The sequence below is a fragment of the Salmo trutta genome, chromosome 15 (genome assembly GCF_901001165.1).
Source record: "Salmo trutta chromosome 15, fSalTru1.1, whole genome shotgun sequence".
Lineage (NCBI taxonomy): Eukaryota > Metazoa > Chordata > Actinopteri > Salmoniformes > Salmonidae > Salmo > Salmo trutta.
The window spans coordinates 58,637,615-58,664,083 of NC_042971.1; the positions used below are offsets into that span (position 1 = coordinate 58,637,615).

The following is a 26,469-nucleotide window of genomic DNA, read 5'->3' on the forward strand; positions in this document are numbered from 1 at the left end:
AGTGCTTGGTCTCTCTCCATTCAGAGACATCAGTATCTAGCCTGTCTGTCAGAGTGCCTGGTCTCTGTCCATTCAGAGACATCAGTATCTAGCCTGTCTGTCAGAGTGCCTGGTCTCTGTCCATTCAGAGACATCAGTATCTAGCCTGCCTGTCAGAGTGCCTGGTCTCTCTCCATTCAGAGACATCAGTATGTAGCCTGTCTGTCAGAGTGCCTGGTCTCTGTCCATTCAGAGACATCAGTATCTAGCCTGTCTGTCAGAGTGTCTGGTCTCTGTCCATTCAGAGACATCAGTATCTAGCCTGTCTGTCAGAGTGCCTGGTCTCTGTCCATTCAGAGACATCAGTATCTAGCCTGTCTGTCAGAGTGCCTGGTCTCTCTCCATTCAGAGACATCAGTATGTAGCCTGTCTGTCAGAGTGCCTGGTCTCTGTCCATTCAGAGACATCAGTATCTAGCCTGTCAGAGTGCCTGGTCTCTGTCCATTCAGAGACATCAGTATCTAGCCTGTCTGTCAGAGTGCCTGGTCTCTCTCCATTCAGAGACATCAGTATCTAGCCTGCCTGTCAGAGTGCCTGGTCTCTCTCCATTCAGAGACATCAGTATGTAGCCTGTCTGTCAGAGTGCCTGGTCTCTGTCCATTCAGAGACATCAGTATCTAGCCTGTCTGTCAGAGTGCCTGGTCTCTGTCCATTCAGAGACATCAGTATCTAGCCTGTCAGAGTGCCTGGTCTCTGTCCATTCAGAGACATCAGTATCTAGCCTGTCTATCAGAGTGCCTGGTCTCTGTCCATTCAGAGACATCAGTATCTAGCCTGTCTATCAGAGTGCCTGGTCTCTGTCCATTCAGAGACATCAGTATCTAGCCTGTCTGTCAGAGTGTCTGGTCTCTGTCCATTCAGAGACATCAATATCTAGCCTGTCTGTCAGTCTGGACTGCATCACATCATCTTGCAAGTCTCCATGTGTTGGCTCCATAGATGCATCTGAGAACACATATTATATTACCAATAGCAGTTAGGATAGGTAATATAAAAATATCTACACTATGTTGAAGTTTTAAAAGGTCAGCCTAAACCTACCTAATTCTGGTCTCCCCATCAACAACCGTTGGTGAGCAGGCAAAAGGTGAGACTGGAGGTGAGGTCTTAGCCAGAGCCCCATTGATGGGATTAGCAGCATAGATCAGCTCCTGGCCCCTCATCAAAGATACTGGTTGGTCACACACACACACACACACACACACACACACAGACCACTGATTACATTATCAATGGTGGTTATGATTAGCCTGGTGAAACCAACCTGATCACTGTGTTCACCTTTCTATTTCACTTCAGATATCTTAAAATGTGACGTGAAATAGATTGACGAACACAGGGATCAGGCTAGGTTCTTCCAGGCTAGATTATGAAGGTGAATGTGGACAAAACTCAAAACTGTTTTGCCCCAGCTAACACATGTGACTCCAGTAATCAACTAATCATGATCTTTAGTTTAGAATTCAGTTAGTTTAATCAGCTGTGTTAACTAGGGATGTGAACAAAGTGTGACAGCACTCTGGCCCCCGAGGACTGGAGTTGCCCATCCCTGATTGATAGGAATGCTCACAGGGAGGGCTGTGGTCTTGTCTACGTGATGCTGAGGGGGTCTTGTCTACGTGATGCTGAGGGGGTCTTGTCTACGTCATGCTGAGGGGGTCTTGTCTTCGTGATGCTGAGGGGGTCTTGTCTACGTGATGCTGAGGGGGTCATGTCTACGTGATGCTGAGGGGGTCTTGTCTACGTGATGCTGAGGGGGTCATGTCTACGTGATGCTGAGGGGGTCTTGTCTACGTGATGCTGAGGGGGTCATGTCTACGTGATGCTGAGGGGGTCTTGTCTACGTGATGCTGAGGGGGTCTTGTCTACGTGATGCTGAGGGGGTCTTGTCTACGTGATGCTGAGGGGGTCTTGTCTCTGTTGCATGTTCGGCTGAAAAATTGACATTTCTCAAGCAACTGCAGCAGGCAATCCTCATAAACGATGTACTTTCTCGTCTTATGAGGTGGTCTTGACTGGGAGGGTCTGTGACAGGGTGGTACAATAGACAGCCATGTGGTAAATTGCAGGATAAAATGTAATTGCGTTCAATGTCCGTAGCTTATGCCTGCCCATACCATAACCCCACCGCCATCATAGGGCACTCTTTTATTCTCTGGCAACAGCTCTGGTGGACATTCCTGCGGTCAGCATACCAATTGCATGCTCCCTCAAAACTTGAGACATCTGTGGCATTTTGTTGTGTGACAAAACTGCACATTTTAGAGTGGCCTTTGTGTCCTTAGCACAAGGTACACCTGTGTAATGATCATGCTGTTTAATCAGCTTCTTGATATGCCACACCTGTCAGGTGGAGGGATTATCTTGGCAAAGGAGAAATGCTCACTAACAGGGATGTAAACAAATTTGTGCACAATAAGCTTTTTGTGCGTATGGAAAATTTCTGGGATCTTTTATTTCATCTCATGAATCATGGGACCAACACTTCAAATTTTGCGTTTTATATTTTTGTTCAGTGTAAATATTTCATTATCCACAGTGTTAAAGTAGCAGGACTATCTGATTTTCAGAATAATGTTAGACATTTCTTTGCCGTGAGCACAGATAGATCAATATATTTTTTTCTGATTCTTGTTCCACTCTGTGACTGGTTTTAAACTGAGGTTGTAGGAACATTTGTATGCTTTCTAACATATACAATACCATTCTCTCTGCTTATTTCAACCTGTAAATCTTTTCCCCATTTCAATCTAGTAACATCTGTCTACTGTCATATGATAGTCGCTGCTGTCCTAAGGCTAGATCTGAGATGGGGAAACAATCTTTTTCCCATAATGCCCGTTCATCCTGGAACATGCTTTAGAAGATTGTAAAGTTAGAGGAGTTAGTGTCCTGCCTGTTGTTAAGACTCTGATCGACAACACTATTTGTGACAACTGTAGATGTTTCTAATCTTCAATTGTATCTGTAACTTGTGACACGTTGTCTTTTGTGTGTATTTTGTATTTTTCTGTAATATTTAATGGACACGCTGCAATTTCCCTGTTTTGCCTTCTTGCCAGGTCGCCCTCGCAAAAGAGGTTTTTAACCTCAATGGGTTTTACCTGGTTAAATAAAAGAATGATCTAACAGCAATTTATAAACCTTAGAAATACACTGGACAGTTTTTTCACTATTGTTCAGTAAGACATCAAGTTTAGATTATTTACATTCCACAAGAGAACCCTGTTTCAATCTAACCATGTGAAAACAAATGTTTAGGTGGGATACAGTTCTCGTACTTGTTGAAAATAACAAAAAGTACCATCCTGGAAGCCGTGGTACATTTCCCTTAAACCTTTGTTGTGCCAGGATTGTTATGGTATCATCATTAAAACAGGATGAAAAGCAGAGATTTCCTCATTTAGGAGAAAAAGGGGAGAGAGAGGCATTGTTACCCTGTCATTTATTAGTTGCTTTCCATACTTGTATACTATTCAAAATGACTGGGCTATTTGTAATCTTCTTTATCTCTTGCAGGCCAAAATAGGGCTGGTATTTCAACTCATATTGTAAAATGTCAAAGGATTCTAGCCTTTTCCAAGAACTTAATGAGGGAAAAAAACATTGTTTAACTTGGGTGTGTTGTTGGGCTGCCCAATAGTAACGTTTTAGGTAAATTCAGACCACCCGCCTTAGATACAGGACCTGAAAATGAATTCTGGGTAATTCGTTATTCCAAATAAATGAGGAGAAGAGGCTCTACATGTTTCATGCAGAGGGGGTGAAATTGGAAGATTCTCAAACGAATAAAGAAATGTTGGTAATATTGGCATTTTGATGACATTATCGAACCAGGGTCTGTAGTGACGCCACTAGTACTGAGATGCAGTGCCTTAGACCGCTGCGCGACTCAGGAGCCCCTAAATGTAGCGTTGCTTCTTCTGATAAAGTTGGTAGATTGATATCTTTCAGGAAGGCATTAATAAGAGTCTCGTGAGTCACACTGCAGACTAGATGAGTACAATTCTTCATAGAATAGTCTAAACATTTCATTAATTTGAAGTGGATCTACTGTAACACAATGGAGGCTTTTCAGTCTGCCGTCCTTGAACACTTTGGGTCAATCAAACAACGGAGCCCCATTCAATGAAGGGAAGCGAAGTGGGCGAGTTGAGGTTGCAAACTCCATTTTAGACGAGACTGACTTTATGACAAAAAAAATCGTATTTACACTTTGTAGTATGTTTTGACACTAGAGGACATGTCGATGCCACGGGGCCGTTTTCAAAGGGATTAGATGCTTTTTAGGGGCAGTCGCTCTTTAACACTCACACACACACACACACACACACACACACACACACTCACTCACTCACTCACTCACTCACTCACTCACTCACTCACTCACTCACTCACTCACTCACTCACTCACTCACTCACTCACTCACTCACTCACTCACTCACTCACTCACTCACTCACTCACTCACTCACTCACTCACTCACTACACACACACACACACACACACACACACACACACACACACACACACACACACACACACACACACACACACACACACACACACACACACACACACACACACACACACACACACACACACACACACACACACACACACACACACACACACACACACACTCACTCACTCACTCACTCACTCACTCACTCACTCACTCACTCACTCACTCACTCACTCACTCACTCACTCACTCACTCACTCACTCACTCACTCACTCACTCACTCACTCACTCACTCACTCACTCACTCACTCACTCACTCACTCACTCACTCACTCAGCCCTCAAGGTTTAAGGAATTGCAGTAGACAGATAAACATGTTTTATCTCCTGAGTGTACACAGTCTCTTGTCTACGACACACACACACACACACACTGTATCTGTCTGCGGTTATGCAAATAGCCAAACAAGTCAGTCAATCAGGATCTTTCTGACAAATGACCACTGTCTCATCTCTACACGAACACCTGAAACCAGTCTTCTAATCTACCTTCTCATCACTGGTATTGGGCTAGAATGAAAACAGTACTCTTTACAAAGACATGTGTTTTCAGTAGTATAGATATCAATAGTATAGATATCAATAGTATAGATATCTAGAATGTAGTTAACTCACCATGTATTGTCTTTACAACAGTATTTTTTTGTATCCATGTATCTGTCGCTCGATACATTTCACGTCATGTGATGGCTGATAGTTTTACATGAGTAATACATTGGTGGTTTCTTACGCTAGTCATTTCTGTGTTCTGGATCGTAGTGCTGCTGATACCTGGTTCTGTGGTCATGTAAATTCCCTGTTGGCTGTCTGTGACAGGTTGTCTTGTGACTGTCTGGGTGATGTTAATGTAAATTCCCTGTTGGCTGTCTGTAACTGGTTGTCTTGTGACTGTCCGGGTGATGTTAATGTAAATTCAGTCCCTGTTGGCTGTCTGTGACAGGTTGTCTTGTGACTGTCTGGGTGATGTTAATGTAAATTCAGTCCCTGTTGGCTGTCTGTGACAGGTTGTCTTGTGACTGTCCGGGTGATGTTAATGTAAATTCAGTCCCTGTTGGCTGTCTGTGACAGGTTGTCTTGTGACTGTCTGGGTGATGTTAATGTAAATTCAGTCCCTGTTGGCTGTCTGTGACAGGTTGTCTTGTGACTGTCTGGGAGATGTTAATGTAAATTCAGTCCCTGTTGGCTGTCTGTGACAGGTTGTCTTGTGACTGTCTGGGTGATGTTAATGTAAATTCAGTCCCTGTTGGCTGTCTGTGACAGATTGTCTTGTGACTGTCTGGGTGATGTTAATGTAAATTCCCTGTTGGCTGTCTGTGACAGGTTGTCTTGTGACTGTCTGGGTGATGTTAATGTAAATTCAGTCCCTGTTGGCTGTCTGTGACAGGTTGTCTTGTGACTGTCTGGGTGATGTTAATGTAAATTCCCTGTTGGCTGTCTGTGACAGGTTGTCTTGTGACTGTCTGGGTGATGTTAATGTAAATTCCCTGTTGGCTGTCTGTGACAGGTTGTCTTGTGACTGTCCGGGTGATGTTAATGTAAATTCAGTCCCTGTTGGCTGTCTGTGACAGGTTGTCTTGTGACTGTCTGGGTGATGTTAATGTAAATTCAGTCCCTGTTGGCTGTCTGTGACAGGTTGTCTTGTGACTGTCTGGGTGATGTTAATGTAAATTCAGTCCCTGTTGGCTGTCTGTGACAGGTTGTCTTGTGACTGTCTGGGTGATGTTAATGTAAATTCAGTCCCTGTTGGCTGTCTGTGACAGGTTGTCTTGTGACTGTCTGGGTGGTGTTAATTTAAATTCAGTCCCTGTTGGCTGTCTGTGACAGGTTGTCTTGTGACTGTCTGGGTGATGTTAATGTAAATTCAGTCCCTGTTGGCTGTCTGTGACAGGTTGTCTTGTGACTGTCTGGGTGGTGTTAATGTAAATTCAGTCCATGTTGGCTGTCTGTAACTGGTTGTCTTGTGACTGTCTGGGTGATGTTAATGTAAATTCCCTGTTGGCTGTCTGTGACAGGTTGTCTTGTGACTGCCCGGGTGGTGCAGTGCACTCTGACAGTGTTAGAGAAGCACAACTGGCTCTGGCTGAATTACCCTGCAAGAGGGAGAAATCACAAAGCAGGAGGGGAAGAGGAGAGTAGACAGGGGAGAGGAGGGGGGAAATGTGGCTAGACAGAGGATAGAAGTGAGGAGGGAGGGGGGAAATGTGGTTAGACAGAGGAGGATGGAAGTGAGGAGGGAGGGGGGAAATGTGGTTAGACAGAGGAGGATAGAGGGAGGGGGGGAAATATGGTTAGATAGAGGATAGAGGGAGGGGGGAAATATGGTTAGATAGAGGAGGATAGAAGTGAGGAGGGAGGGAGGGGGGAAATGTGGCTAGACAGGAGGATAGAAGTCAGGAGGGAGGGGGGGAAATGTGGTTAGACAGAGGAGGATAGAGGGAGGGGGGGAAATATGGTTAGATAGAGGATAGAGGGAGGGGGGAAATATGGTTAGATAGAGGAGGATAGAAGTGAGGAGGGAGGGGGGAAATGTGGGTGTCTTGATATAAAAAAGCCTCTGCTTCATTTCATATGGGGCGAGACTGAGGCACCTCTAATTTAATCAGCCTAGCATGTCTCCCACACACAGACGTCTAGCTTACAAACACACACACACACACACACACACACACACACACACACACACACACACACACACACACACACACACACGCACACACACAGACGCACAGACACACGCACAGACACACACGCACAGACACACGCACAGACACACACACACACACACAGACAGACAGACATCTGACCTGGATTCCCTGGTGTGCAGTGGGCTAATCTCATTAAGGAGAAAACACATCGCACCACGTGACTGTCTGCCGTTCCTTCACCATTTGTTTGGCGCAGTGTGTTTTAGGGATTACCAGCCGGTGGGCTTCTGACTGCTCAAATGTTTGTCCGTCTCTACAAGTATAATTGGTTTGCAAATTACGGTCGGCACTGTGTTCAGAGATGCTAAGTACTTTCGACCGGCAAATGGTACCCGTGTGTCCTGTCCTCGTCTCTCCCCTCCACTCCTCCTCCCGTTCTTCAGCTAGACCAATTATCACCTAACCCTTGGGAGTCCAGGCCTGTCGGGCCACCTCCACACTATTCCCTACATAGTGCACTACTTTTGACCAGAGGCCTAGTACTGCACTATATAGGGAATAGGGTGCCATTTACGATGCAGAAAGCACCTCAGCTCCCAGACACCCCATCAATCTTTATTAGCCAGACAGTCCGCCAGACAGTCCGCCAGACAGTCCGCCAGACAGACACTGCTCTGAGTCTTTAATCTGCTGGTGATATGTGTCTGGTCTGGACCTCTCTGCTGTCTCACGTCTCACACAACATCTAGAACCTTCCTCTCTCCTCCCTTCTCCTCTATTCTCTTCTGTCACACTACCTACAAAACAGGTGACAGAAAATGAAATAACATATATTTATGAAATATACCTATATTTATAAAATGAAATAACATATATTAATAAAATGAAATAACCTATATTAATAAAATGAAATAACCTATATTAATAAAATGAAATAACCTATATTAATAAAATGAAATAACCTATATTAATCAAATGAAATAACCTATATTAATCAAATGAAATAACCTATATTAATCAAATGAAATAACCTATATTAATAAAATGACATGACATATATTTATAAAATGACATGAGTACCAGCAGGAGATCCAGGGTTTTACTGTGTTGAATAAAGCATTAATCAGCCATCTTCACAGGTGTCCCAGTGCACATAGCTTTTTACACACACACACACGCACACACACACACACACACACGCACGCACGCACGCACGCACGCACGCACGCACGCACGCGCACGCACGCACGCACACACACACGCACGCAGGGTGGCAGGCTCCCACCTCCTGATTGAAGGGTCACTCCACGGCAGATCAGGGCAGACTGAGAGTAGGAGACCGTGTAAAGGACCGTAGGAATTCTGGGAGCTTGGGGTTGTGTTGGGGTGGTACGTGCGCGCGCTGGACTACATAGCTAGCCGGTCAGATCGCCACTTGGCTTATTTCATTAGAATCTATAAGCTGCTTTGGACTTTTTGACTCCAGACTAGAGTTGTTCTCAGGCAGAACTTGGGTTCTTGATCAGCCTCAAAAAGTGGCTTTTAAAGGCACAGTCCTTAAATTCCTGTTTTCAGCCAAACAGCAGACCCACCATTTGGTTTGCTGTAGAGCTGAGAAAGGTATTGAGACATCAAATGTTATTTGTCACCTGCGCTGAATACAACCGGTGTAGAGACCTTAGTGTGAAATGCTGAATACAACAGGTGTAGAGACCTTAGCGTGAAATGCTGAATACAACAGGTGTAGAGACCTTAGTGTGAAATGCTGAATACAACAGGTGTATAGACCTTAGTGTGAAATGCTGAATACAACAGGTGTATAGACCTTAGCGTGAAATGCTGAATACAACAGGTGTAGAGACCTTAGTGTGAAATGCTGAATACAACAGGTGTAGAGACCTTAGTGTGAAATGCTGAATACAACAGGTGTAGAGACCTTAGTGTGAAATGCTGAATACAACAGGTGTAGAGACCTTAGCGTGAAATGCTGAATACAACAGGTGTAGAGACCTTAGTGTGAAATGCTGAATACAACAGGTGTAGAGACCTTAGTGTGAAATGCTGAATACAACAGGTGTAGAGACCTTAGTGTGAAATGCTGAATACAACAGGTGTAGAGACCTTAGTGTGAAATGCTGAATACAACAGGTGTAGAGACCTTAGTGTGAAATGCTGAATACAACAGGTGTAGAGACCTTAGCGTGAAATGCTGAATACAACAGGTGTAGAGACCTTAGCGTGAAATGCTGAATACAACAGGTGTAGAGACCTTAGTGTGAAATGCTGAATACAACAGGTGTAGAGACCTTAGTGTGAAATGCTGAATACAACAGGTGTAGAGACCTTAGTGTGAAATGCTGAATACAACAGGTGTAGAGACCTTAGTGTGAAATGCTGAATACAACAGGTGTAGAGACCTTAGTGTGAAATGCTGAATACAACAGGTGTAGAGACCTTAGTGTGAAATGCTGAATACAACAGGTGTAGAGACCTTAGTGTGAAATGCTGAATACAACAGGTGTAGAGACCTTAGCGTGAAATGCTGAATACAACAGGTGTAGAGACCTTAGTGTGAAATGCTGAATACAACAGGTGTAGAGACCTTAGTGTGAAATGCTGAATACAACAGGTGTAGAGACCTTAGCGTGAAATGCTGAATACAACAGGTGTAGAGACCTTAGTGTGAAATGCTGAATACAACAGGTGTAGAGACCTTAGTGTGAAATGCTGAATACAACAGGTGTAGAGACCTTAGTGTGAAATGCTGAATACAACAGGTGTAGAGACCTTAGCGTGAAATGCTGAATACAACAGGTGTAGAGACCTTAGTGTGAATTGCTGAATACAACAGGTGTAGAGACCTTAGTGTGAAATGCTGAATACAACAGGTGTAGAGACCTTACCGTGAAATGCTGAATACAACAGGTGTAGAGACCTTAGTGTGAAATGCTGAATACAACAGGTGTAGAGACCTTAGCGTGAAATGCTGAATACAACAGGTGTAGAGACCTTAGTGTGAATTGCTGAATACAACAGGTGTAGAGACCTTAGTGTGAAATGCTGAATACAACAGGTGTAGAGACCTTAGCGTGAAATGCTTACTTATGATGTGGAGAAGTAAGCTATGCTATGGTAGATCAAACAGCAACCACATATCACCACCACCTGTTTCTTATAGCCGCTGTCAGTAGAACCAGTAGTAGTAGGAAGCATAACCAATATCAAAAGGAGACATTGTTATTCTGTTGTCATCCCCAGCAAGTAGCTGTTTTAAAGAAACCTTTTCATCCTCTGTGTTTCGCTTCATATTGTCTGATTTGTAGTCATGGGAAGTCACTAAACAGGGCTATCTCTCAGTGTCTCTCTATACATACATACATACATACATACATACATACATACATACATACATACACACACACACACACACACACACACACACACACACACACACACACACACACACACACACACACATACACACATACATACATACATACATACACACACACACACACACACACACACACACACACACATACACACATACATACATACATACATACACACACACACACACACACACACACACACACACACACACACACACACACACACACACACACACACACACACACACACATACACACATACATACATACATACATACACACACACACACACACACACACACACATACATAGATACACCCACACACACACACACATACATACATACATACATACATACATACATACACACACACACACACACACACACACACACACACACACACACACACACACACACACACACACACACACACATACACACATACATACATACATACATACACACACACACACACACACACACACACACACACATACATAGATACACCCACACACACACATACATACATACATACATACATACATACATACATACACACAGACACACAGACACACCCACACACACACCCACATACATACATACAGACACACAGACACACACACACACACATACATACATACACACACACACACACACACACACACACCCACATACATACATACACACACACACCCACATACATACATACATACATACACACATACATACATACACACATACAGTTGAAGTCGGAAGTTTACATACACCTTAGCCAAATAAATTTTAACTCAGTTTTTCACAATTCTTGACATTTAATCCTAGTAAAAATTCCCTGTCTAAGGTCAGTTAGGATCACCACTTTATTTTAAGAATGTGAAATGTCACAATAATAGTAGAGAGAATTTCTTTCATCACATTCCCAGTAGGTCAGAAGTTTACATACACTCAATTAGTATTTGGTAGCATTACCTTAAAATTGTTTAACTTGGGTCAAATGTTTTGGGTAGCCTTCCACAAGCTTCCCACAATAAATTGGGTCAATTTTGGCCCATTCCTCCTGACAGAGCTGGTGAAACTGAGTCAGGTTTGTAGGCCTCCTTGCTCGCACATGCTTTTTCAGTATTGCCCACAAATGTTCTATAGGATTGAGGTCAGGGCTTTGTGATGGCCACTCCAATACCTTGACTTTGTTGACCTTAAGCCATTTTGCCACAACTTTGGAAGTATGCTTGGGGTCATTGTCCATTTAGAAGACCCATTTGCGACCAAGCTTCAACTTCCTGACTGATGTCTTGAGATGTTGCTTCAATATATCCACATAATTGTCCTTCCTCATGATGCCATCTATTTTGTGAAGTGCACTAGTCCCTCCTGCAGCAATGCACCCCCACAACATGATGCTGCCACCCCTGTGCTTCACGGTTGGGATGGTGTTCTTCGGCTTGCAAGCCTCCACCTTTTTCCTCCAAACATAACGATGGTCATTATGGCCAAAACGTTCTATTTTTGTTTCATCAGACCAGAGGACATTTCTCCAACAAGTACGATCTTTGTCCCCATGTGTAGTTGCAAACCGTAGTCTGGCTTTTTTATGTTGGTTTTGGAGCAGTGGTTTCTTCCTTGCTGAGCGGCCTTTCAGGTTATGTCGATGAAGGATGTGTTTTACTGTGGATATAGATACTTTTGTACCTGTTTCCTCCAGCATCTTCACAAGGTCCTTTACTGTTGTTCTGGGATTCATTTGCACTTTTCGCACCAAAGTACGTTCATCTCTAGGAGACAGAACGCATCTCCTTCCTGAGTGGTATGAAGGCTGCGTGGTCCCATGGTGTTTATACTTGCGTACTATTGTTTGTACAGATGAACGTGGTACCTTCAGGCGTTTGGAAATTGCTCCCAAGGATGAACCAGACTTGTGGAGGTCTCAATATTTTTTCTGAGGTCTTGGCTGATTTCTTTTGATTTTCCCATGATGTCAAGCAAAGAGGCACAGGTGTCCACCTCCAATTGACGCAAATGATGTCAATTAGCCTATCTGAAGCTTCTAAAGCCATGATGTCATTTTCTGGAATTTTCCAAGCTGTTTAAAGGCACAGTCAACTTAGTGTATGTAAACTTCTGACCCACTGGAATTGTGATACATTTAATTATAAGTGAAATAATCTGTCTGTAAACAATTGTTGGAAAAATTACTTGTCATGCACAAAATAGATGTCCTAACCGACTTGCCAAAACTATAGTTTGTTAACAAGAAATTTGTGGAGTGGTTGAAAAACGAGTTTTAATGACTCCAACTTAAGTGTATGTAAACTTCCGACTTCAACTGTACATACACACACATATATACATACATACATACACACACACACATATATACACATACAGAAACACACACATATGCACATACATACACGCATACATACATACATACATACATACATACATACATACATACATACATACATACATACATACATACATACATACATACACATGCATACATACATACATACATACATACATACATACATACATACATACACACATATATACACATACAGAAACACACACATATGCACATACATACACGCATACATACATACATACATACATACATACATACATACATACATACATACATACATACACATGCATACACCACACACACACATACATACACACTCTCTCTATTTATTGAACTCTCTAGTGGACTCAGCCAAGGGAATACATGTAAAGTATCATATCCCTGTGTCCTACACGGCAGATGGTTTTGTGATAAAACGGTAGAGTTTTACTGACTCTCTTTTTTTTCAACAGTTCAGTTCAGACAAACGGTTCCTGTCACTAGCTAGAAATAATGTGCTTCTTCCTGCCAGTGGCGTTTCTCCACCAATCTGGTATGGCGTTTCTCCACCAATCTCATTTGGCGTTTCTCCACCAATCTCATTTGGCGTTTCTCCACCAATCTCATTTAGCGTTTCTCCACCAATCTCATTTGGCGTTTCTCCACCAATCTCATTTGGCGTTTCTCCACCAATCTCATTTGGCGTTTCTCCACCAATCTCATTTGGCGTTTCTCCACCAATCTCATTTAGCGTTTCTCCACCAATCTCATTTGGCGTTTCTCCACCAATCTCATTTGGCGTTTCTCCACCAATCTCATTTGGCGTTTCTCCACCAATCTCATTTGGCGTTTCTCCACCAATCTCATTTGGCGTTTCTCCACCAATCTCATTTGGCGTTTCTCCACCAATCTCATTTGGCGTTTCTCCACCAATCTCATTTGGCGTTTCTCCACCAATCTCATTTGGCGTTTCTCCACCAATCTCATTTGGCGTTTCTCCACCAATCTCATTTGGCGTTTCTCCACCAATCTCATTTGGCGTTTCTCCACCAATCTCATTTGTTGTTGATAAAAACTAGTGTGTGATGGCGTAGTGCAGACAACATGTACTTTTTAAGTTTTTTCATGTATTGAATAAAAGTCTAAAGTTCAATGTATTTCCATGGCATTTTCAACCCTACAGATAGTTTAGTCACAAACTGTTGTGTTAAATAGCTAATGTGTTTGCTCTGGTCTTGACATGTGTGCTCTAGCCAACAGCTTGAAGATTTTTATTTATTTTATTTCACCTTTATTTAACCAGGTAGGTTGGTTGAGAACAAGTTCTCATTTACAACTGCGACCTGGCCAAGATAAAACAAAGCAGTGCGACAGAAACAACATGGGTTAGACAAACGTACAGTCAATAACACAATATAAAAATCTATATACAGTGCGTGCAAATGTAGTAAAGATACAGTGTAGTTAGGCAGTACGGGTTGGCTATCTACATGATGAGATTATTATGGATAACAGCGAGAATATTTTTTTATTTGTCAAAGACAGTCGAGTCGATTATCATGTCGGCAGAATAGGAGCATCAAGATCACCACCGTTCACTTTCACCACCCTGTGAAGTTCATCGTAAGTTATTTCATCTGTAGCCTAATCAATCGCATGGTTTCACAAGTCTCAGTGGGAGGACCGTACACCATGTCATCGCATTACTACGATATGATGGTTATTATATCAACATTTGCACATTAAGGCGTTTCCAACGCCAATTCTCACATAATACATTTTTCTGTCAGCAATTATACAATTTTCTATCACAACTGATGTGCTTTTTGTTTTGTTTAATACTGTATGACTTTACTCGCTTAAAAACTGGATGAAAACGTGGTTACAGGCAGTGTTTTGATGCACACAGAGAGCACATGCGCACCTTATGATTTCATATATGTGTTCCCATATATTTTCATACACACTAACTGTACTGTACTGCACAGCACCAGGCAGAGTAGCAGCTATCTGCTAGCGTTAGCATAGGATATCACCCCTGTCCTTTCATACACACTAACTGTACTGTACTGCACAGCACCAGGCAGAGTAGCAGCTATCTGCTAGCGTTAGCATAGGATATCACCCCTGTCCTTTCATACACACTAACTGTACTGTACTACACAGCACCAGGCAGAGTAGCAGCTATCTGCTAGCGTTAGCATAGGATATCACCCCTGTCCCTTCATACACACTAACTGTACTGTACTGCACAACACCAGGCAGAGTAGCAGCTATCTGCTAGCGTTAGCATAGGATATCACCCCTGTCCATTGATACACACTAACTGTACTGCACAGCACCAGGCAGAGTAGCAGCTATCTGCTAGCGTTAGCATAGGATATCACCCCTGTCCTTTCATACACACTAACTGTACTGTACTGCACAGCACCAGGCAGAGTAGCAGCTATCTGCTAGCGTTAGCATAGGATATCACCCCTGTCCTTTCATACACACTAACTGTACTGCACAGCACCAGGCAGAGTAGCAGCTATCTGCTAGCGTTAGCATAGGATATCACCCCTGTCCCTTCATACACGCTAACTGTACTGTACTGTAGCACACCACACAACAGGGCCAGTGGCTATCTGAGTAGCAGCTACATCTCTGCTGCTCCTCCTAACACACATGATATCTAGCTAAACTACCATTATTCAACCCAGCCACAGGCCTTCTCTTTTCTCCTGGGCTGGAGCAGACAGACATGGCTCTCTGTCTCTGTTCTGTGCTGGAGATATTGGCAGGGTTTAGGAGCCCTAAGGCCGGGAGTTACCATCGTTCAGCACACACCCAGAAACACACCCACCCACCGATATACACCTACTAATCCGTTGATCTATTCAGTCTGCACCTCGTGTATTTGTGTCCTCAGAATGGACCTGTCTTTCTATACTGAACAGAAATATAAATGCAACATGTAAAGTGTTGGCCCCATGTTTCATGAGCTGAAATAAAAGGTCCCAGAAATGTTTCATACGAACAAAAAGCTTTTTTCTCTCAAATTTGGTGCACAAATTTGTTTACATCCCTGTTAGTGAGCATTTCTCCTTTGCCAAGATAATCTATCCACCACACAGTGTGGAATATCAAGAAGCTGATTAAACAGCATGATCATTACACAGGTGCACCTTGTGCTGGGGACAATAAAAGGCCACTCTAAAATGTGCAGTTTTGTCACATAACACAATGCCACAGATGTCTCAAGTTTTGAGGGAGCGTGCAATTGGCATGCTGACTGCAGGCATGTCCACCAGAGCTGTTGCCAGATAATTGAATGTTAATTTCTCTACCATAACCTGCCTCCAACGTCGTTTTAGAGAATTTGTCAGTACGTCCAACCGGCCTCACAGCCACAGACCACGTGTAACCACACCAGCCCAGGACCTCCACATCCGGTTTCTTCCCCTGTGGGATCTTCTGAGACCAGCCACCCAGACAGCTGATGAAACTGTGGGTTCGTCTGAGACCAGCCACCCAGACAGCTGATGAAACTGTGGGTTTGTCTGAGACCAGACACCCAGACAGCTGATGAAACTGTGGGTTTGTCTGAGACCAGACAGCTGATGAAACTGTGGGTTCGTCTGAGACCAGCCACCCAGACAGCTGATGAAACTGTGGGTCCGTCTGAGACCAGCCACCCAGACAGCTGATGAAACTGTGGGTTTGTCTGAGACCAGACACCCAGACAGCTGATGAAACTGTGGGTTCATCTGAGACCAGACAGCTGATGAAACTGTGGGTTCGTCTGAGACCAGCCACCCAGACAGCTGATGAAACTGTGGGTCCGTCTGAGACCAGACACCCAGACAGCTGATGAAACTGTGGGTTCGTCTGAGACCAGACAGCTGATGAAACTGTGGGTTCGTCTGAGACCAGACACCCAGACAGCTGATGAAACTGTGGGTTCGTCTGAGACCAGACACCCAGACAGCTGATGAAACTGTGGGTTCGTCTGAGACCAGACACCCAGACAGCTGATGAAACTGTGGGTTCGTCTGAGACCAGACAGCTGATGAAACTGTGGGTTCGTCTGAGACCAGACAGCTGATGAAACTGTGGGTTCATCTGATACCAGCCACCCAGACAGCTGATGAAACTGTGGGTTCGTCTGAGACCAGACAGCTGATGCAACTGTGGGTTCATCTGATACCAGCCACCCAGACAGCTGATGAAACTGTGGGTTCGTCTGAGACCAGACACCCAGACAGCTGATGAAACTGTGGGTTCGTCTGAGACCAGACACCCAGACAGCTGATGAAACTGTGGGTTCGTCTGAGACCAGCCACCCAGACAGCTGATGAAACTGTGGGTCCGTCTGAGACCAGACACCCAGACAGCTGATGAAACTGTGGGTTCGTCTGAGACCAGACAGCTGATGAAACTGTGGGTTCGTCTGAGACCAGACACCCAGACAGCTGATGAAACTGTGGGTTCGTCTGAGACCAGACACCCAGACAGCTGATGAAACTGTGGGTTCGTCTGAGACCAGACACCCAGACAGCTGATGAAACTGTGGGTTCGTCTGAGACCAGACAGCTGATGAAACTGTGGGTTCGTCTGAGACCAGACAGCTGATGAAACTGTGGGTTCATCTGATACCAGCCACCCAGACAGCTGATGAAACTGTGGGTTCGTCTGAGACCAGACAGCTGATGAAACTGTGGGTTCATCTGATACCAGCCACCCAGACAGCTGATGAAACTGTGGGTTCGTCTGAGACCAGACAGCTGATGCAACTGTGGGTTCATCTGATACCAGCCACCCAGACAGCTGATGAAACTGTGGGTTCGTCTGAGACCAGACACCCAGACAGCTGATGAAACTGTGGGTTTGCACAACTGAATTTCTTCACCAACTGTCATAACATCGTCTCTGGGAACCACATCTGCGTGCTCATCGTCCTCACCAGGGTCTTGACATGACTGCAGTTCGACGTCGTAAATGACTTCAGTGGGCAAACAACGCACCTTAGATGGCCACTAGCACGCTGGAGAAGTCTGCTCTTCACGGATGAATCCCGGTTTCAATTGTACCTGGCAGATGGCAGGCAGCTTGTATGGCATCGTGTGGGTGAGTGGTTTGCTGATGTCAACGTTGTGAACAGAGTGCCCCATGGTGATGGTGGGGTTATGGTATAGGCAGGTATAAGCTACGGACAACGAACATAATTGCAGTTTATTGATGGCAATTTGAATGCACAGAGATACCGTGACGGGGTCCAGAGGCCTGTTGTCGTGCCATTCATCCACCACCATCATCTCATGTTTCTCTCTCTCTCTCTCGCCATCTCTCCCCATCTCTCTCCCTCTCTCCCCCTCTCTCTCCCTCTCTCTCTTTGTGCTGGCTGGTCCTGCAGTCGGTGGCTCTCGTTGTGTCTCTGACTCAATTTTCAGCCAGTGACTCTCGGCTGGTGGGCTCCATCTCTCTCTCTCGCTCTCTTGCTCTCTTTCTCTGTCTTTCTCTGTCTCTCCATCTCCATCTCGGCTGGTGGGCTGGTTCTGTCTTGGCCTTTCAGAAGCCATTGGTCTTAGGCACGCAGAGTGATCTCACTCTCCTGCTGCAGACAGACATGATGATCAGCGTCCCAATGGCACCCTATTCCCTTTACAGTGCACTACTTTTGACTTGAACCATAGGGGCCCAGGTCTAAAGTAGTGCACTAGGGGCCCAGGTCTAAAGTAGTGCACTAGGGGCCCAGGTCTAAAGTAGTGCACTAGGGGCCCAGGTCTAAAGTAGTGTACTAGGGGCCCAGGTCTAAAGTAGTGCACTAGGGGCCCAGGTCTAAAGTAGTGCACTAGGGGCCCGGGTCTAAAGTAGTGCACTAGGGGCCCAGGTCTAAAGTAGTGCACTAGGGGCCCGGGTCTAAAGTAGTGCACTAGGGGCCCAGGTCTAAAGTAGTGCACTAGGGGCCCAGGTCTAAAGTAGTGCACTAGGGGCCCAGGTCTAAAGTAGTGCACTAGGGGCCCGGGTCTAAAGTAGTGCACTAGGGGCCCGGGTCTAAAGTAGTGCACTAGGGGCCCAGGTCTAAAGTAGTGCACTAGGGGCCCGGGTCTAAAGTAGTGCACTAGGGGCCCGGGTCTAAAGTAGTGCACTAGGGGCCCGGGTCTAAAGTAGTGCACTAGGGGCCCGGGTCTAAAGTAGTGCACTAGGGGCCCGGGTCTAAAGTAGTGCACTAGGGGCCCGGGTCTAAAGTAGTGCACTAGGGGCCCGGGTCTAAAGTAGTGCACTAGGGGCCCGGGTCTAAAGTAGTGCACTAGGGGCCCGGGTCTAAAGTAGTGCACTAGGGGCCCTTGTCTAAAGTAGTGCACTAGGGGCCCTGGTCTAAAGTAGTGCACTAGGGGCCCTGGTCTAAAGTAGTGCACTGTAACGGGAATAGAGTTCCATTTGGGACGTGACCATGCTCTTTCCTCTCAGCCATGGGAATATGACATAAGCACTGCTAAACCGCAGGGGAGGGAGAGAGAGAGACGGAAGGAGGAAGAGAGAGGGAGCGGAAATGGCAAGTAGACAAGCAGTGGAGAGGGAGGGAGGTAGAGAGGGGAAATGGCAAGTAGACAAGCAGTGGAGAGGTAGGGAGAGGGGAAATGGCAAGTAGACAAGCAGTGGAGAGGGAGGGAGGTAGAGAGGGGAAATGGCAAGTAGACAAGCAGTGGGAAGGGATGGAGGGAAAAGGAGACTGTTGATTTCAAAGGGGAAGTGGCAAGTAGACAAGCATCAGGCTGGCAGCCCCATGCGGATGCAGATACCATGCCTCTTTTTCTCTCTGTCTCGTTCTATCTCTCCCTCCCTTTCTCTGTGGTGTGCCAAAGTAGAGATGTCCTCTCTCTCTCTCTTGATGTGAGGAAATTGGTTTGGATTAGTTTGGACCTGTGAGTGAAAAGGGCAGTGTGAATCCACATGTAGCTGTACTGTGTTGCTGTAAAGACCTCACGGCTCCATGTCCTTTTGTCTGGTGTTCCTTGATCATTCATATGTTTGTATTCAGGCCAATGGTGCATGTTTACATTGTTTAGATGAGTTTCCAGACTTGAGCTGTTAGAACATGACTTGATGTTGACCTTGACCTTCAGTAAACTGGCTACCTTGAAACTCTGAGGTGGACAAAGCCATTGTTGGTTGTGCAAAGTGAGAATGAACGACAGCATGATGTAAAGAAGAGAGGGAGGGTTGTAATAGAGCCACTGGGTTCTATCCCCTCTTTCCCTTCTCTCTCTCCCTCTTTCTCTCTCTTCTGTTTCTCTCCCTCTATCCTTCCCCATCTCTCTCTCCCCTCCCCTTCTCTCTCTCCCCTCCCCTTCTCTTTCTCCCCCTCCCCTTCTCTCTCTCCCTCTTTCTCTCTCTTCTGTTTCTCTCCCTCTATCCTTCCCCATCTCTCTCCCCCTCCCTCCCTCCCTCCTTCCCTTCTCTCTCTCCCCCTCCCCTTCTCTCTCTCCCCTTCTCTCTATCCCTCTTTCTCTCTTCTGTTTCTCTCCCTCTATCATTCCCCCTCTCTCTCTCCCCCTCCCCCCTCAATCTCTCCCCCTTCCCCCTCTCTCCCTCCTTCTTTCTCGATCTCTCCCTCCCACTCTCTCTATCTGTCCATCTATCCATCTATCCATTTCTCCATCCATCCATCCATCCATCTATCCATCTATCCATCTATCTATCCATCTATCCATCTCCCCTGCCCTCCCTGCCTGTTTTGCATAGCAGAGTGCTGTTGTGCTGTCTGGTCCGTGGCCATAGACTCCAGACAGTCTATATGGAGCTAGATAACATCTCAACCATGCAGGCTTCACAATGGCTATCCCTCAACATGACCCAACCACCCTGCCGCTCGCCTGCCTGCCCCTGTGTTGCCTGTGTCCTAGTCCGTGTCCAGCCCCCTACGGACTTAGTGGTGCCCCCAGCTTCCTCCCTGGCTCCAGCCACTTCTAGGCTGCCCTGTACACACACACACACACACACACACACACACACACACACACACACACACACACACACACACACACACACACACACACACACACACACAGTCACTTTGTATTTAAGGCCCAATGGAAACCATTGATTCTAGTCACTCAGAAAACACACTTTCTCTGTAACCTGAGGAACCCTGTGTATAAGGGTTTTTCACTTTATCAGGGTTATTAGATGACATAGTCCCACCCTAAATTCCCATCTCTTCTCTCTTGTCTTTTTAAGCCCATGACAAGAATGCTATTTTTTTAACCTGTATTTCACATACATTTTCCTATAAGTGTGTAAAATGTCCTCTGCTATCTCTCTCTCTCTCTCTCTCTTCTCCAGGCCCAGGACCTCTATGCTAATAGTTTGTCTCTCTCTTCTCCAGGACCTCTATGCTAATAGTTTGTCTCTCTCTTCTCCAGGACCTCTATGCTAATAGTTTGTCTCTCTCTTCTCCAGGACCTCTATGCTAATAGTTTGTCTCTCTCTTCTCCAGGACCTCTATGCTAATAGTTTGTCTCTCTCTTCTCCAGGACCTCTATGCTAATAGTTTGTCTCTCTCTTCTCCAGGACCTCTATGCTAATAGCTTGTCTCTCTCTTCTCCAGGACCTCTATGCTAATAGCTTGTCTCTCTCTTCTCCAGGACCTCTATGCTAATAGTTTGTCTCTCTCTTCTCCAGGCCCAGGACCTGAATGTGATCGAGGAGGTGATCAGGATGATGCTGGAGATCATCAACTCATGTCTGTCGAACTCTCTACACCACAACCCTAACCTGGTCTACGCCCTGCTCTATAAGAGAGAGCTCTTCGAACAGTTCAGAACACACCCCTCCTTCCAGGACATCATGCAGAACCTCGACACGGTGAGACAGAGAGACGAATGCCAGCACACAAACACACACACTCAAACATGAATTCCTAAATCCTCATTGAAAACAATGGCCAATGTTGGATTGAAACTCCTCCACTGCTGTGCTGAATTTTAGCCTCTAAGCTTTCCAGTGGAAAGTTTTGTGAAAAAGCTTTGTAGCATTTCAAAGATTTGGGATTTACAATAACTAGTATATTTTCATGATGGAGAGAGTTTCGCGCCTCAATTTCTGATGCAAAGATACTCAGAGGGTCGATCACTATTCTAGTGTCAGATGAGAAGTAGCGCAGTACAACTCTGAAAAGATTTGGCATGGGTCCCCAGATCCTCAAAAAGTTCTACAGCTGCACCATCGAGAGCATCCTGACCAGTTGTACCACCGCCTGGTATGGCAACTGCTCAGCATCCGACCGTAAGGCACTACAGAGGGTAGTGCGTATGGCCCAGTACACCACTGGGGCCAAGCTTCCTGCCATCCAGGACCTATATACTAGGCGGTGTCAGAGGGAGCGCCAAGTCTAGGTCCAAAAGGCTCCTTAATAGCTTCTGGCAACCTGTTAGAGATGTCTCTCTGGGACTGGCAGCCTGTTAGAGATAAGGGTTAGGTGCCTTGCTCAAGGGCACATCGACAGATTTTTCACCTCGTCGGCTCCAGGAATCTAACTAGCGACTTTTCGTTATTGGCCCAATACTCTAACTGCTAGGCAATCTGCAGTCCTCATCTTGTACTCCATGTTGCTATGATACATTTTTGTTGCTATGATACGTTTATCAGCTGTTAAATGTGAGAAACACATAACACAGAGAGATGGTCTGTCCGGGAAACGTTAGTATCAGTCAATCCTTGCTTCCTCTGCCCAACTTTCCTTAGTTGTTATTAAACAAGGACAGAGGATGTGATAATCATTTGAAAAGATGCTCTGCATCAGTGGATACCCAAACAAAACAGTTAGTCTATGTACATAGAACATACAAGATCTGCACTCAAAATCCCCCCAAAATGTGATTATTGCAGACGGACCTGAATTTTGAAAAATAAAATGTAAGATTTTATTAGTTTTACACTTAAGCCATGACTCTACCGTTGTGCTGTAGAATTTGTTACTTTAGTACATTTTCTTTAACTGTAATTTTGTTAGTTATGTTCCAACACTCCATCTTGTGCCAATATCAGTTATTTTTAAGTCTTGGTTGCGATATTGTTTTCTACTGGACCTAGTGTAAATAGACAATCTGTGCCAACAGCTTTTGTGCTGCTTACACGGCTAGTTGCTACAGAAGTTACACTATCTGCAAGTTGCTCCCAATTTCATCACGTTAGGGACATCTGTTGCAGTGGTAGACTCGTGTGACGACTCAAAGCAGAGGGTTAAATGAATTATGAATCTGAGAGGAGACGATAGTTAAATCACTTCAACATGTACAGAAACGAGACTCGTTGAAGTGTACATTCTCTTGACAGTCAATGGTGTCAAATCACTTCCTCAGTTTCATGAGAAACTAGTCTTAAATGATTGACACCTTCATTTCAAGTTGTCATAGTAACCTAGATGAAAGTAAAGGCATTTCACAGAAAATATATGTATTTTGACCTTTACCTGACGGATCCCTCAAGCAAACACACCACGTACATATATATACAGACACACACACACACACCCCCCTGTCTGACTTGTTGTTCTCTTGTCGCTGTGCCCCCCAGGTGATAGGTTTCTTCAGCCAGCGTCTGGAAGCAGCAGGGTCTGACCTGTCAGTAGAAAGAGTTCAGGAAGTTATCATGAAGGGAGCGCAGGCCCTTCCCAACGACCGCCTCAAGGTAATACACATACATACACCCTGCCCAAAGACACACACACACAGCAGTGGTCATTAACAATCGTGATTTGGGGGGCTGGGGTTGGGAGGCGGGGGATGGGAGCTAGAGGTGGGGGCTGGGGTTGGGAGCTGGGGGTGGGAGCTGGGGTGGGGGCTGGGGATGGGAGCTGAGCTGAGGATGGGAGCTGGGGGTGGGGGATGGGAGCTGGGGGTGGGAGGTGGGGATGGGGGCTGGGGGTGGGAGCTGGTGATGGGAGGTGGGGTTGGGAGGTGGGGGCTGGGGATGGGGATGGGAGGTGGGGGCTGGGGGTGGGAGCTGGGGATGGGAGCTGGGGGTGGGGGATGGGAGCTGGGGATGGGAGCTGGGGGTGGGGGATGGGAGCTAGAGGTGGGGGATGGGAACTGGGGATGGGAGCTGGGGATGGCAGCTGGGGATGGGAGCTGGGGATGGGGGATGGGAGGTGGGGATGGGAGCTAGAGGTGGGGGCTGGGAGCTAGAGGTGGGGGATGGGAGGTGGGGGCTGGGGATGGGAGCTGGGGAATGGGAGCTAGAGGTGGGGGGTGGGAGCTAGAGGTGGGGGCTGGGGATGGGGGATGGGAGCTGGGGATGGGAGCTGGGGGATTGGGAGCTGGGGATGGGAGCTAGAGGTGGGGGATGGGGATGGGAGCTAGAGGTGGGGGATGGGAGCTAGAGGTGGGGGCTGGGTATGGGAGCTGGGGATGGGAGCTAGAGGTGGGGGATGGGAGCTAGAGGTGGGGGCTGGGGATGGGAGCTGGGGAATAGGAGCTGGGGATGGGAGATGGGAGATGGGAGCTAGAGGTAAGGGCTGGGGATGGGAGCTGGAGGTGGGGGCTGAAGATGGTGGCTGGGGATGGGATCTGGAGGTGGGGGCTGGGGATGGGAGCTGGGAGGTGGGGATGGGAGCTGGGGAATGGGAGCTGGGGGATGGGAGCTAGAGGTGGGGGATGGGAGCTGGGGATGGGAGCTAGAGGTGGGGGCTGGGGATGGGGGATGGGAGCTGGGGATGGGAGCTGGGGTATTGGGAGCTGGGGTTGGGAGCTAGAGGTGGGGGATGGGGATGGGAGCTAGAGGTGGGGGATGGGAGCTAGAGGTGGGGGCTGGGGATGGGGATGGGAGCTAGAGGTGGGGGCTGGGGATGGGAGCTAGAGGTGGGGGATGGGAGCTAGAGATTGGGACTGGGGATGGGAGCTGGGGTTGGGAGCTGGGGATGGGAGCTGGGAGATGGGAGCTAGAGGTGGGGGCTGGGGATGGGAGGTGGGGGGATGGGAGATGCGAGCTGGGGATGGGAGCTGGGGATGGGAGGTGGGGATGGGAGCTGGAGGTGGGGGCTGAAGATGGTGGCTGGGGATGGGAGCTGGAGGTGGGGGCTGAAGATAAGAGCTAGAGGTGGGGGCTGAAGATGGGAGCTAGAGGTGGGGGCTGAAGATGGTGGCTGGGGATGGGAGCTGGAGGTGGGGGCTGAAGATGGTGGCTGGGGATGGGAGGTGGGGGATGGGAGCTGGAGGTGGGGGCTGGGCTGAAACTGGGTATATGGGGAGTTGGAGTTGAGGATGATTTAAGATGAAGTCCAGCTCCAATCTTCATCAGCATTAATGTCATGCTCCACCGCCATCCTTCCTGCCTGGTGAATATGCTGCTGCATAATGACATTTCAAGGAGACGTGACAGCTCCGTTAGTTTGTCTTCATTTTACATCCCAAATGGCACCCTGTTCCATATATGGTGCGCTACTTTTGAACAGGGCCCATCATTGTGCACTATATAGGGAATAGGGTGCCACAGGGTCCTGGTCTAAAGTAGTGCACTAAATAGGGAAAAGGGTGCCACAGGGCCCTGGTCTAAAGTAGTGCACTATATAGGGAATAGGGTGCCATTTGAGACGCTGCATCCGGGAGAGGAATCAATTTGCCAGCAAGCACTTCGTTACCTTGCACTCCGTGCTGGGACGCCGCCTACCCACAATTCCCCAACCCCACATGAATCAAGGAGGAAATATGTATCTGGGGACGTTGCTATGCGTTGCCATGTAGTCCATCTTCAGCGGCGCCCAACCAGGCGATTTGAATGTTTCATCATGTGTTCTATGTGTTCCATGTTCTGCTGTGGGGCATTGGAACTAGAAGGCATGTGTTCTATGTGTTCCATGTTCTGCTGTGGGGCATTGGAACTGGAAGGCATGTGTTCTATGTGTTCCATGTTCTGCTGTGGGGCATTGGAACTGGAAGGCATGTGTCTCTACTACTACTGTTACCAGCTAGCTAATAAGTACCCTATTCCCTGTAAAGTGTACTATTTTTGACAGAACCCTGTTAAAAAGTAGTGCACTATAAAGGAAATATGGTGTCATTTGGGACGTAAGGATGTGGGGCGTCTCTCCAGCCGTGTCCTCCTGCTACACATCTCAGCACTGTGGCTTTTCTGATAATGGATGTGGGGCGTCTCTCCAGCCGTGTCCTCCTGCTACACATCTCAGCACTGTGGCTTTTCTGATAATGGATGTGGGGCGTCTCTCCAGCCGTATCCTCCTGCTACACATCTCAGCACTGTGGCTTTTCTGATAATGGATGTGGGGCGTCTCTCCAGCCGTATCCTCCTGCTACACATCTCAGCACTGTGGCTTTTCTGATAATGGATGTGGGGCGTCTCTCCAGCCGTATCCTCCTGCTACACATCTCAGCACTGTGGCTTTTCTGATAATGGATGTGTGGCGTCTCTCCAGCCGTATCCTCCTGCTACACATCTCAGCACTGTGGCTTTTCTGATAATGGATGTGGGGCGTCTCTCCAGCCGTATCCTCCTGCTACACATCTCAGCACTGTGGCTTTTCT

At 46.5% G+C, this 26,469-nt stretch overlaps 1 protein-coding gene across 3 annotated transcripts in view; it reads left to right on the top strand.

Annotated features, from left to right (window-relative positions):
* The window catches only part of dym (dymeclin), a 161,202-nt gene that overhangs the window by 121,121 nt on the left and 13,612 nt on the right, over nt 1-26,469 (top strand). For all 3 annotated transcript variants that reach the window (XM_029692339.1, XM_029692338.1, XM_029692340.1), the window contains 2 exons: nt 21,614-21,796; nt 23,507-23,620. In XM_029692339.1, coding sequence (XP_029548199.1) covers nt 21,614-21,796; nt 23,507-23,620 — 297 coding nt within the window. The remainder of the gene's footprint in view (nt 1-21,613; nt 21,797-23,506; nt 23,621-26,469) is intronic.